General features: G+C 37.0%; 1 protein-coding gene across 4 annotated transcripts in view; it reads right to left on the bottom strand.

The window, feature by feature from the left end:
* LOC129722475 (uncharacterized) overlaps window positions 1–14,676 on the bottom strand; it is a 197,724-nt gene that overhangs the window by 43,494 nt on the left and 139,554 nt on the right. For 3 of the 4 annotated variants that reach the window (XM_055675927.1, XM_055675942.1, XM_055675934.1), the window contains one exon: window positions 3,113–3,205. In XM_055675927.1, coding sequence (XP_055531902.1) covers window positions 3,113–3,205 — 93 coding nt within the window. Of the gene's footprint in view, window positions 1–3,112; window positions 3,206–10,533; window positions 11,538–14,676 lie in introns of those variants that run through there. The other variant, XM_055675960.1, reaches the window with a different exon arrangement.

The raw sequence follows: 14,676 nt of genomic DNA, 5'->3' as shown, positions 1-14,676 counted from the left end.
TATAGGAACGATTACCCCATGTACACTTTTCAACATTCTGTATTGAATACATTTTATCTATCATTTCGCCATGCTTTTCTGTTTGCTCTTAGCATGCCCAGAATCGCTGAAGTTGTTCTTTAACGAAGAATTTTAGACCCGTATTTTTTTTTCTTTGACCCTTAGGCAGCATCCATCAATTACGTAACGCTCATGGGGGAGGGGGGTATCCTTGAGCGTTACGATTTGTTACACAGGGGAGGGGGGAGGTGAGTTAAACGTTACGTAACGAAAAATCTCTGGAGAGATTCTCCAAAAACGAGCATTTTTATCAAGGAAATCCTTCTGCAGCGTTACGTAATTTTTATGCGGGTTAGGTGCTGGCGTTACGTTTCGTTACATATGGGGAGGTGGGGGTCTAAAAATCAGTTTTTTTGCGTTACGTAATTTATGGATGTCGCCTTATGGTGACACTTTATGAAAGAAAGTAATCCAAAAATCAACTTTTTTCGAAACTTTCCATTCTCAAAGATTTGCAACCGATTTTATTTATTTTTTTTTGACGTTGAATTGAAGGTAATTAATTAACTTTCTAAAGATAAATACCCAGCTGTACTTTAAAACACAGTAAACATTCAAAAATACTATAATGCAATGCAATTTTTTTTTTTTTGGTGGAGACGCATGGTGTTTCACGGATGTGATATTCCTCCTTTAAAAATGAGTTTTTAATCTAAATTTTTCTGAGAAATATGAAGCAAAGGAGAGACTCTCCTTGAAGCCTTCAAAATAATAAAAAACGGTTATTATATACAATTGTTTTCTCTTGAAAGAGCCATTAATTACCTCCAATTTAACACCAAATAATAATAAATAATGTTGAGAAGCGTTCCAATCTCAATTAAAATGGTCAAAAAGAACAAAAAACGCATAACAAATAATCTAAAAAGGGAGCAAGCGGTCATGAAAGGCTATGAAATGATTAAAAATTGATTCAAATGTGGTCAGACAAAAAATTAAGAATATTTGCAATAAATACGAAAATTGAAAATAAATTAAAATGATAAACTTGATTGAGAGGCTGCACCTTCTCAGAATATTCAGAATCGGTTAAACAGCTTAAGACAAATTTGATAAAAGTCGATTTTGTTTGGAGAACTCAATTCTAAAAAGTGGCAAAACAATAAACATGGGTGTATAATTTCAAAATATATATTTTATCGCAGCATAAAAAAATGTTTTTGGTTTTTGTAGAATTATCATAGAATTATCTGAAATACTAATTAAATATAAAAAAAATCATTATAAACACGAAAAGATACTAAAATAAGTTTAGAAAAATTGACAAAGAATTCAAGTTGAATTGATATTAGCTGTGTTCAGTATTAAAATAAGCAAGACAATATTGAGAAAAAACTGGGATCTTATTCTTCAGAAATTCATACGAAAATCAATGAAAAAAGCAAAACTCAAGTTTTAGGCTGAAACACGATTTTCAAATGGTTTACTCAAATTAACGTAATGAAAAGAAAACATAACAGCATAGAAAACGACGTATTCGCCTTACTTTTCGGCCATTTAAGGAAGAAAAATGTTAGTCAAACACTTGCAAACAATATATATTGCAAACTAATAAGTTTTCAGCTTGTTGTGATTTTTTTTTTCATTTGTTCTTTCGTGTCAATCTTGTTGATGTTTCGCAATTTTTTGTCAATATTTTCGCACACCTTTTATTCCAGTTTACTGTTGGTTGGCATTGTTTACATCGATCTATTGTTTCGACATGCTCTTTTGAATTGAGTTGTTTATTTTGCGCTTGTAGAAATGTAAAAAGATGAAAAATGCAAAAAAATAATTACATGAAAATAGTGTACATTTTTTATTATTATTTCATGATGTTTCCGTTAACTAGAATTCATGGGACTATCTATGGATTCAAATATTTTTTGGGTCATAGTTAGTGGATAATTATGGCGAAGTATTGAAGTAAAAGCATTGTTAGGTAACTCAGATAACTCAGCTAAAAGCTAAGACAAAAACGAGAGAAGTGTGACCTAACGGTGGTAGTATAATGTTTTATTTATTAAACCTTAAATTGGTTGACTTGGGCCCATTATTTTTCACTTACAATCGCGATTAACTGCTCTCAAGCTCCTGTAATTTTGTCATCACCATTTATTGAATGATGGTTTAAGTTTTATTTCACTTGTCTAAACGTTTAGAATGATTCCTGTAAGCTCAATTTGTACAGTAGTTAGCAAAGTTACTGCAATAGAAATGGGTCCAAAAAATCAATTTCTCACAGTTACGTTCCATGAATGTTGGCTCGATTCGAGTCGTAGAGTCAAATCTGGCACAGTTATCACCCCATCGGCCGCGAGTTTCGGTGTCTCTAATCGCATCAATCAAATTTTCACAACTTCAAGCACAGACCGCCACCGGAGAAATGAAAGCAGCTGCTTTGAATCAGTGTGACCAACTTAAAAAAAGGGTTCCGGTTTGGGGCCGACTGTACGATAAGACGAATCGATCAAACTGCAGCCTCGCCGTTCGTTGGTCGGCCCCGAAAACGCATCGAATGAAAATAAAAACTATCAAATTGGGTGTGGATTAATTTTCATCTTCAAAACCGGAGTGCCGATCGTAAACCGGCAATATCGATGGCAGGGCCACCACCGAAGCGGTTCACCGATGCGGAAAACAAACGCGAAAAGTCGTCGTCGTCGTCGTCTTCGAGAAATTTAAACAAATTACCAGCCCTCGGGGCAAAACAAACCGATTGTTACAGCATGACGGAAACCTTCGAAACGTCGATGTCGATGAACAATGAATGGGATTCGCTGTTTAGAAAATTTCATCAACCACAGCTCATCCTTTTATAGCCGAAAGATAGCTCCATTGTTGGGTGTTTTGTTTCCGAAATTACAATGCCACACAACCGCGACCGGGGTCATTTTCGACTTCAGAATATTACTTGTTGGTCATTTTGCCCTGCGGGCCACATTTCGAACCTTTCATTTTGGTGGTAAACCAAAACCTGCAAGTCAATTCGATCGTTGCCTCTAGCATTTCATTTCGTTCGCTGCCACCTCGACAGCTCGAGTTTGGCTTGATTGATGTTAGAAAGTCTTACCTTGAGGGCGCAGAATATACAGTCCTGCCCACCGCAGACGTGATTCTGGAGCTGCCGGAACGATCGTCGAAAGGCGTCCAGATGCCAAAGAACCTGAAAGTAATTAAGAGATACATACTATTAGATTTCAGTTTTAATTGCTTTTTTTTCGTGTTCCGCCACGAAAATAAAGCATCACGCAAAACTTATTTTTGGATGGTCTAATTTACGTTTCGTGAATATTCAACGTTGAAAGCCGTCAACATTTTAGCCGCTTTGATACAACAACGGTTCTTGCGAGAATTATACAAAGCGGTAGGACAACGACTCCAGCTTCGTGATTTGCCCAGAGCATAATATCAACCCCCACGCCGCAGCGACCGGAAAGAGAGAGCTGCGAAATACACTGCACTGGTAGAAGTTGTTCTTTTTGTAAATAAACTAGAGCAGCACTTCTGAGTGTGAGGGGGACCCCGTGGGTTGGGTTCTTGTGTGATTGTGTACGTCAAATATACGTTTTATAGCGGCGTCTTTGGTAGATTTCAAACAAACGGATCTTAGTTGAATCACTGTTGGCTGTGGAGAAATAATTGAGTGAGTTTTAGGGTACTGTACTTATTTTCTAATGAAGAAAAGTTGACACGAAAGACATCAAATCAATCTTCTTCGACAGCTGCAGCCACAGCAGCAGCAGCAGCCAATTTTTATTTTACCCAACACTGCTTATGCGGTCAAAATTGGCCTAACACTCCGGCATAGTTTGCCCCCCATAAGAGGAGAAAGGGCAGCAGGGCATAGTAGAAGAAAAAAAAAGTTCAGCCTCGGGGGCATCATAAGCGAATCTAATGGTGTTTTTTTTTTCTTTCTCTTTTTCTTCCCTCTCTTCACTCCTTCTGGCTGATTCGGATTTCGTTGCTTTACCTCGCGCCGTTTCAAGCAACTGTGCGCTCGCAAACTAGCTAGCAGTCGAAGCAACCGGTGGCAGTGCAACCAGAACAAGAGATGTTATTATTATCGTTCATGTTTCATCAAATCTGATTTCATGTGATTGATGTTAGGGTAATTTAACTGCCGTCAAATCAACAAACCGATTGCCAAAATTGGAAGGCGTTAAGTTCTATAATCAGTAGTCCAACTTCAGCAGATAGAAAAATAGTTTCTAATGTAACTTTTAAACAAATATGGAACATTTTCAGGTGGTTGTTTCAACAATGAAATAAATACTACCGCAAACTCAAGAGTTTTTACTCTGATCCGCCTCTGGAAATCGAAATGATTTTTGTTTCACGTTTTGTCAGCCTTTAATCACATCTACTTCTAACAAACCTCTACGTTTTTATATCTTTGTGTGAACAATATTTAATATTCTTTAATGATATCGCAAAGCCAAAATGTAAAAAAAATTAAAAGAAAACTTATAAAGCGAATGAACCACACTGTTCGTCACTGATCATTTTACAGTGCCGCAGCTTGTGACTAAAAATACACGAAAAATTCACTATTGACCTCAATTCAAAGATAATCGTCCTGAGAATGCTATAAATTAAAATGATCGTTTTTAATTCCGATGAAAATTTGGATATGAATTCCGACTAAACGACGCATGATCGTGTCGACGCGTCTGAACCACAGACAAACAGACGTACCACGAAAATTATTTTCGTGGATCAAAATAACGGTCAATTCAAAGGAGTTACAATTATGCGGAATATTCTCGCCGCAGCGGTGGTGGCGCTGGTGTGCTTTTTCTGTTGAACCCAGTTGATAGTTGTTGCGCGCCGTGCTGCCAAAACAGCAGTAAAGCAGGCATTAGACGAAGCAAATATTTGCTATTTTAGGTGCGAATTCTATTTGCACAAAATAAAATTCGTATTAAAAATAGCAAATATTTGCTTCGTCTAATTACTGCTTAAGACTAAAAGTTTATCTTTTGCGGAATATGTCCAGTAGGTGTCGCACAAGTTAGTCGGAACCACAATTTTTTTTTTCAGAATTTTGTATGGAGTGGTACGTCTGTTTGTCTGTGTTTGAACTGTTCTGACTCAAGGCTCATTTTTAAAGGCGATGTATGAATGTTAGCACGTAAAATCTTCGAGATATTGTATCTAAAAATCTTTAATCTTTAGTGGAATGTTGTCTTTTGACGAGTTGTAGAAAATTGATTTCTCGAATTAAAAAAAATATACAAACTGAAAAAATTTACTACTTTTTCGATAGACAATCAAAATGATAAACTAATTTTGCAGAAAATTGTATCTTTGGATTTTTTTTTTCCAAATTTTCACAAAGTTAACATAAAAATTGATTCAATAAATAATTATTACCCATTTGGAAAAATCATTCATAAACTTTTGAAACTGGTCGGAAAATGGAGTAAAAATTATTTGAACGAAACATTTCTTATTCAGCGTCGTCGTAGTAGAATCAAATATGGTGATATTTATAATAGAACTAGAGCATAAATTATTTTTGATTTTATGAGAAGCTTCTTTGGACTTCAATAAATGAATTTCGTGTACGTTGTAGGGTACAATTGCTTCCAAAAAAGAACTCTAAACATAAATATCTAAGGTTGTACTTCGATAAAAGGAAGCTTAGGAAAGTAATGTTACGAATGGTTCTTAATTTTATTTTCCTCGGAGGCAAAAACTTAGTTGACACTGAATAAGTGTTTGCTTTCTTTAACCTCATCCGGGTTTTTATTTATTACTTTTCCCGGTATCCAATCCCGTGCCAAATCAATACCGAGAGCCGCTATCTCAATGCTTGAATTACAGGTATCCTTCGTTTATGTTACGTTACCACACATATTTGTAATATGAATACCGTGAATGCTCATCTCGATTAACCCTTTGAATTGCGAAAAAGCTGTCCAAACTTAGGACAAACCCTTGTTGAACAAAAGGAGTACGAGACAGTTGAGGATTTCTCTGAATTTTAATTGTTTAAGAGGCTGCCAATATCTGCCTTTCCGCAAGATATGCTCTTCGAATATTGTGTCAGTAAACTGCAAAACCAGACATAACTCCTCCAAACTACGCGATAGCAATACACTTTCTTTTACAGAAATGTGACAATTGAACTTAGTTTGAGCTTTGTAGAGCAATTGAACTTTACGAAATTACCAAGTTTAGCAAGAAATAAAAAAGTTACTTTTTTTATTTTGCTGGATACCCTTCTAAACAAAAAAAATTCATCCAAATAAAATACTCATGAAACTGAGAAACTTTCTAGAAAGCATCGAAACCCTCAAACCATGTGTTTCGTCACAAACACTGATGTCCCACTATTTCTGGTTTCGTCCCACTGAGCGACGTTCCGATCCTTTTATGGGAACATCATCAGGGCCTACAATACAGGGTGTTGGGGAGCTAACTTAAAATCCTTTGAGGGGTGATATAGGACCCTATTTGATGAAAAAAATCCTTTACGCATATGGCTAAAATTTAACTACTGCAGAGTTATTCACTTTTTTCAGTTTTAGGTTATGTTTGCCTTCGACGAGGTCTAGCAGAAGAAGTAAGATAGCTAGCTCAATTCTGTTGGTTTCGTTGGGAAGCTGATAAAATTTTCTAATCAATAGTGTCTTAAAAACTTACAATCACGGAGAATGAGAAGCACACAGAAAAGAACAAATGTCAGATCAAATGAACTTAACTACAATTTTCTCTCTGAAATGTGTGATAAAAATAAGTTTTGTTGTTAACTAATTTACTAACTTTGAAGTCTACTATACAAGTTGTTCTTTGACACCAAGCATCTTGCTCTTTTGGTTTAGCTGCAATTTCGCTTTAAAAGCAATAAACTGCGCCCTCATTTAGTGTTCTAAGATTCACAACTTTCTGCTCCACTGTGTTTACACAGACGCGACGTTGATCGATGTTTGAAACACAATTTTTTCCCACTCGATCTGCCGAACCCTAACGGAATACAAATACAGGAAATGAAGGAAAAGACCGTGTAGACTGTTTTTACGTTTGCAATGATATTTTTATTTTGTTGATTACCGTTTGGAGTGAGTAATTTTTCAATGTCGTACAGTGTAATTTTGTCCTAATGTAAGTCCAATTGGACGTAAAATGTAAAATTTATTAAAGAACTTGATGATGGTCCCATAAAAGGGCCGAAACGTTGATGATGAACAGATAAAAATCAACGCAATTCATTAGACTGCAAGCCAGAATATTAATCCCTTAAAATAATACATCAATTCCAATCAGAAACTTTATTTGATGTTTTGAGGCTTTTATTGACAAAAACAAGCGAAAATATAGCATTATTCTATTAATTTTTTATTTTATACTCATTTTTTGATATAAGTGCATGATCATTTACGGACGACCTTTTCAAATATAAAAAAATTTCTGCTGTGAGTTACAAGTGCGATATTATTTCTATAATTTTTATCTCATGTTAAATTTACCTTCATACAAAGGCAAAAGATTATGTCTTTCCGTAGCCTTACTCACCTCGAAAAAAAAAATTAAAAAAACCACCTTTTTTTAAAACCACTGAGGAGATTTTCGTAAATAAAAAAATTAAATTAGTTTGAAAATCTGGGATTAATACTAAAAGCTGTGAGAAACTTTCAAACAGTCACAATCAATATTATTTCAGCAAACATCACTAGCAAAATTGAAGACGAAGGTTTTTGACCTAATTGGGGCTTAGAATAAAGTTACAGGAACATATTTTATTACTTTTTAATTTCAGTTAAGGATATTCAAAGAATGCATTTATGGTTGAATGGCACCACATTTTCGTTGTTTATCTTTATTTCAAAGCAAATAATAAATGAAAATTAGTTTTAGTTAATATTAGGGTGAGATAACGTCAACCTCAAAAGAAACTTTGATATACTATTCCATATTTCCTTCCAATTTTTTATTCTGAAATCACTGCTATTGAATTTTATTATCATAAAAGATAGAGTGTTTGTTTGACTATGAATTCCCTTGAACAAAAGTAAGTGAGTAACTCTATTTGCGTTGACTTTTTAATCTTTTTTCGATGCTATATATTTCTAGTTTTCTCGCTGGTTTTATTTATTATTTTATTTTATTCTTCTGCGTAGCTAAAGATGCTGATTTCCATGAAGAGTGTCATGTCTTCCGCGTAAAATAATATATTAATTTTTTAGGTTTGAGGGAACTCAACATTCAAAATGAGAAGAAGTGGACCTGAATGCGAACCCTGCGGAACTCCAGAGATGACTGAAATGGGATTTGAGAGTTTGTTTGATAAGCGTACTTTTTGTTTACGATTTGTTAGATATGACTGTTGTAGCTATCACAGAAGTTCAGACGCCAAACCAAATTTTTGCAGTTTGAAAAGTAAGAATGGTATGTCGATTCGGTCAAATGCTTTACTGAAGTCGGTGTGAAGGGCTTTTATGTTCCTACCATAATCCATTACGTTGAGAATGAAGGTTTTCAATTTCAAAAGATTCGATGTTGTTGAGCGACGTTTAAAGAAGCCATGCTGTTCACTAGAGATAAAGTTTTTTTACTAGATGAACATTTTTACAATTTTACATTTTTTATAAGTGATTCAATTCCACGATAGTTACGAACGTTAGCTATCGCGCATGATTCAAAAATAGGCACCAAATAATAACATTCTCAGGTTTCAGGTAATTTCTTTTTCGTTTTCAGAGATGAAGTGAAAAATCGTTCCAATAGAATTGTAAGTTCTTCGGAAAAATTCTTTAAGAACATGGTAACAATTCCGTCAGGTCCTTGTTCTTTTGATACGTCTAAGCTTTTAAGTGCTTTTAAGACTTCGTGTTGAGAAAGTTTATTGACAGATACATAATTAGAGATTTCTGGGATGAAAGCAAAAAGGTCACCGTCGTGGCTGAAATAATATTCTGTTGAATTGTATAAAATTTGGCTACCTCAATGTCGACATTTCCTTCAGTATTTATAAGTTTCTGCGAATTCGTTGTAAGAAGCCTATTTTTTTCTTATCCATAGTTGGCTTTATTGAATTCCGGCACTTCTTCATATTCCCAGACGCAAGAAAAATCAGTTTTAAGAATGAAAATTTAATATTCTATTGCTGTGTGGAAACATTTTTTTCGTTAGTTGCATATGGGATTGACGGTTTACGGAGTTTAGATGACCTTTAATGAAGATATTATACAATTTTCAATGCAAAAACGGCAAATAACTCAGTTGGAACATCTATTTCATACTACTTTTTTCTGCCCAAATAACCTGGTTACAGTAAACTAATGCAAGCTCCGAGTCGATTCTTCACTATTGATGCTCCACATACAAAGCTATAAGACAAAAAAACGATACCTTTTCTGTGAGTGACTGTAACTGATTATATTTTTTATGGAGTTACTCACTTATTTGAAAATCCTTGAAAATGATTTTATGAAAATCGGAACGTCGGTGAAAGAAAATTAATTCTAGTATTAATCAACGAATGACTGAGAAGCCGAAAAAACAATTCTGCTAAAGTTTTAATCGGACATAAGTTGTTAAGCCTGTTTTAAAAAGATAAATGTATGTATAAATACTTTAATATATATCATTCATCTGTTACTTTATTATTTCACCTGCGATAGGTTTTGATTCTTGAAGGAACACCAAGGAGGTTAATTTGTTAAGTAATACTGAATTTTGTCCATATCCCGTAATTTATCAACTTTGTAATGCAACTTGTCTTGTAGCTTGTGATTTCGTGATTGACTTTTCATCATACATTATCGTTTTAGCGGTAACCTTCAATAAAACCGTCGTAAACATACCATTTCAGTAACAAAAAATTACCGAAACACTTTCCAATTCTAAGCAATGACAGCAATTCCCATTAAGTCAATAAATATACATCAATCACCGGTACCTCCATCCCTCAATTGCACCGGCTACCACCGACAAGTCCACTCGAAATATAAACAAAACCCCCGAACAACAACAGAAAACAGGATTCTCATAGCGGCATCATGTGCAACCGCACGTAAAACCAATAAGAATCTAGTTGGCATCCCTGCACACCGAACACCGTACGGCTGTGCGAAGCCTACTTGGATGCTTGGCAAGAGATCGTGAGCCCCCCTTTCCTCCCTGTACCATTACCATTCCAAGCATCTACCATAAAGCAGCCAAGCTAAGACAGTAGAGACGAAAAAAAACTGGCGCTCGGATGGCGGCCATCTTGTCTTAAGCTTGCGTAGCGTACGCTTGGCGTTCGTTTGTCTTGTTTGTATTTTTTTCCTTACTTATCTCGCCTCATAAAAAAGCGTGCTGTTCTTCGACGACGAAGATGTTTGTTTGCAGCCTGCACGTTTAAAGACTCGAAACAGCGGCTCTTATCAATTTTCACATATGCATATGTGCAACCATAAATGAGTCCGCTGTCCTGTACTCCCCTTCCCTTATTCAGCTCCGCGCGAAGTCGAAACAGACAGGTGAAAGGTGATAGTTTCTTACCTTACAGGTCTGGAAGAAAGCGCCGATATTGTCGACGGTATGCATTTCTGGGGCTTGTTTCGATACGGTACAATCAATCGTGAATCGAGAAAGGAAGCCCTCCTCTGGTGGTGGCAATTGAGTTTATTAGAATTGGTCGATCCGCGGGATCTGGGTCTTCACAACGGTGCCAACCGTCATGATGGGAGGAAACATCTGCGGGACACACTTTTGTTCGAGCGAATCTTTTATAACGAAACCAAAAACCGAGTGCTTCACATCTGACCCTCGTCTTTTGGGCCTTAAAACACGTTCAACACCTGCTATTTGTCTTTTTTGTTCAAAGTTTTTTTTTTCGTGGATTCACTTGCTCCTTCTCGCTGCTAGAACCCTCTGCTTCGTCATCATTGTCTGCCGGAGGAAGATCCAAGCTTCGAGATATGATCGTTCCACTGCACAACCGAATGGATGGAACCCTCCCGAAAAAAAAAGGTTTCACTTGCTTGCCGGTGCACTTGTCTTTCCCCTCGTAACTTTTCGACTTCTAACTTCTGTTTACGGTTCTTCTACTCACTGTCACGCGTTTGTGCTTTTTATTACTCATTCACATGCGTTATGTTAATTTTTAATGCGGCTGGTTCACACGGGACCTTCATCGGGGTCCGCTTGGCGGCCAAAAACTGCTAATAGGTTTGAGGCTTCCTCGGCGGCCAAGAAGTTATGAACTGATAAAAAATGACCGGATGTCTGTTCGTACACAGCTTACCCATGCATCGTTTCGTTGGTTCTACAGAGGTTTCAGGGCCATCCAATTTGGGCAAGTTCGAACACTAGTCACCCACGCTACCGCACATTCAATCAAAAATCGAAATCACGACCACCGCACTCAAACGCCGGCTGCCTACATTTAGGGGAACGTTGAATGCGCGCGCTTTATCCAGTTTCTCACTCAGTATAAAATATAACACAATCGGCGAAAATCGAACTCGCGCAGCGATGTCCACCACACGTCTTATGTTTATGTTGTCGACTTCGGAACTGAGCCAGAAAGGCGAAGCATAGACGCAACATGCACCGGGCCCGCGCTCAGGTAGAACGCAGGTGACCGGTTTGTCTTCGGGTCGGACCCGAAGAAGCGAACCGAGCAAAGCCGAAGGCTGCCGCTCGGCTTAAGTTTACGATCGAGTGATCATAAAGAAGGCTCAAAACAACATACAACAGCATGAATTTAAATCGGCATTTCGTTGGCAGTGTTCTCAGCACGGGAAAAACCAGTGGTTGCCCTTAAAGAAGCTGACGAAGACTGTGACGGCAGCACTGCCGAGTGACTTGTGTTAGCGCTCGGGCCCCCACAGGGTCTACGATTTAAATGCCTGAGATTTCAAAACTCCCGATGAAAATTATAGTGCTTCTATTGCCGAGGTTTCGGACTCCGTTCGGCCATTCTTTTGTCTGTCCAGTGAGCGGTAGTCCGTCGTCGTAGGCTTTTTAGCCATGGGCTCACGTAGGCTCAGTCGCGTGTATTGGTGCAAGCACGGGACTGACCGTTTCGTCCGGCTGTCCACCCACCGTCCACCATCTTGGACGCTCCGAAGTTACACCGCTAATCTCGCACACAAGACTTTTCCGCTGGAGCTGGGCTTTAAATTTTATTCGTTACTTTCTCCCGCTCAGGTCCCCTCCGCTGCTGCGCCGCACCGACAGACCGCACCGCTTGTGTAGGGTTATGTGCTCGGTTTTGTTTCCTTTCTAGCTGGCATTTAATTCCTTGTTTTTCGCATGCAACATATGTATTAATTTTGCTTCGTTTTTCTTTGTGTGGAATTGATAGCTGGCACAACAGAATCATGGCGCATAATGTAAGCTTCCTTTCTACTACGTGCATTAGTTTGATTAGGCTTAATAATAATTCAGGAACCGTTGAAGTTGCAAAAATCAACAATAGTTCCATTTAAGTTGATGGCACCTTGATTGGAACACTGGACAATAAATTGACTAACAATTGATGAGATGATCAAATAATTTCGCTAATTTCGAGAAAGTCGTACGCTATGTGGATGTCAGCAAATCTTCAAAACCAAATTCACAACAACACTTGACACTGCTGACGAATCTCTGTTCGCAAGGAGAAACTCATGAGAAATGTTTTTTTTTTCTTCCTATCGCCAGATGAATTTATCTTAAAATTATCAAATTGCGTGTGTGCAGTTGTTCTCAGCGAAAAAAAAAAAAAACAACAAAATTCAGCCATGTCACGCCTCTTTCTGCTTCGGCTAGTTTTGTGTACCGCATGAGAAACCGGGTCGCAACGAGTCGACATTCACTATCAATTCATCGGTTTGGAAGATCAACTCAGATGGTGTCGAATTGGTCCCACGAATTAGCTTGCCCCAACGATGAGGTTAAAGTAAACAAAGTTCGAGATCCACCGATAGTCAAGCTAAAACACATTTAATAATTTCGATGTTTTTTGCGTGTGACATTCAATCGCTTTGACAGGTGCGACATCTGACATTTCTCGAAATTTGTCGCATTGGGGCTTCACCATGTCATACAAACAGTATCCTGTGTTCAAAAACTTTTTCGAGTTTGACTGTGCATTTTTCGAACTCCAAATTATTCATCTGATAACTTTAAGCGGGAGAAACTGTACCAACTCAAATGAAGTACATCAACGTTGAAGAGTTGAAAATTTGCATAAACAATAGTTGCGCTTATACCTTGCTACCTCCCACACCTTCAACCTGTAACAAGTACCTAACAGTGGTATTAGCAGCAGTAGGGAATAGAAAACAATTGGTGCGAAAAGTTCTCGCGTGCTAGTTCCAAAAAACAGAAAGAAAAAAAAACTACAACGTAAAATAACACTAGTACAGTTCGGTTGTATCACATCGCACAAACGTCTTCTCCCTTCGCGTGGGGATGGAGGATTGTGCTTGTGTTTAATTGAAGCGCCTAAGAAAGGAGAACGAATTGGCCGTAACGTTAATTGAATCGAGCAACAGGTGTTAATTAGAGCCCGAACCCCGGCGTTGTGCGTTCGTTTGTTCGTTTGTCGACAAATGTGATTTATTTTTAGGGAAGGGAATTTTGTGTTGCTAATTCTTTCGGTTTACCACTCGCACGCTGTTCGTTGGTTTAAAAAACGAGGCTTGGAGCAAACATCTGTTCTGATTAGTTCGGCTCCCTCCTCGCAGATGGTCACGTATGCTGGTCAAATCTTGACCAGAGTTGTAATGCCGTTTTTTTTTTTGAGGTTGCGGCTTATTTCGCGGAAAAATTCAGTCCCTTTGTTCAAGAATAAACGTTTGTTCGATTTTTGTTGAAATTTCCTTCCATTTTCAACAAGCCTAAATCGAATAAAAATGTACTGTACCTTATACTGCAAAGCGAAATCACAAACTTGATTTTTACTGATAACATATTTGTTTCCTAATTATTTTGTAACTCCTGGTTAGCTCAAGAGTCATAACTGTCAAATGATCGTTGCTACAAAGCGAAGCAAATTTAATTTGTTATAGCTCCGGATGATCCTTTTCAGAGTATTAAACATAGTGGTTTAAAAATATTAGTCATTAATATCATTCCTCTTATTCCAGATTTTTTTTTGCTTCCAGAGTTGCTGCTGGAAACATGAATTGAAAGAATTCCGATTGTATTTTCTGGTTTGAAATTTTGTTATCTTGAAACGTATTCATAGATGAAAAGATAAATGGGTTTTTATGCCTTTTTGAGTAAAAATCACTATTCTACTCAATACATAAGGTCAGTTTGAATCAGTTATATTTATTTGCAGTGAAAATCTTGTTACTTAACATTAGACACTTCGAACCTATATACTCATGATTTATGTATGAATTCCTCGTTTTTTTTTCAGCTGATAACTCGATTACAATTTGTTTTCTTCATTATTAGACTTTTTGTGAGGATTGATTGCTAATGTTATGAGTTAATTTTTCATTGTTTCAAACACATGTTGATAATAAATAAATAGACAGAATAATAAATTAGTTAATCACTGTTTGGCATGAGTTGAAATAATGCAATAAAATATTAATTTACAAAAACTATGAATTGGCAGTAAAAAGCATCAATTGTTCCAAAATCATGTTTATTTTCAACTAGTTGAACGTAGCTGTCATAGCTATGATGATCATTTAACCA

The sequence above is a fragment of the Wyeomyia smithii genome, chromosome 1 (assembly GCF_029784165.1).
Source record: "Wyeomyia smithii strain HCP4-BCI-WySm-NY-G18 chromosome 1, ASM2978416v1, whole genome shotgun sequence".
Lineage (NCBI taxonomy): Eukaryota > Metazoa > Arthropoda > Insecta > Diptera > Culicidae > Wyeomyia > Wyeomyia smithii.
This window is presented reverse-complemented; position numbering and strand designations above follow the sequence as displayed.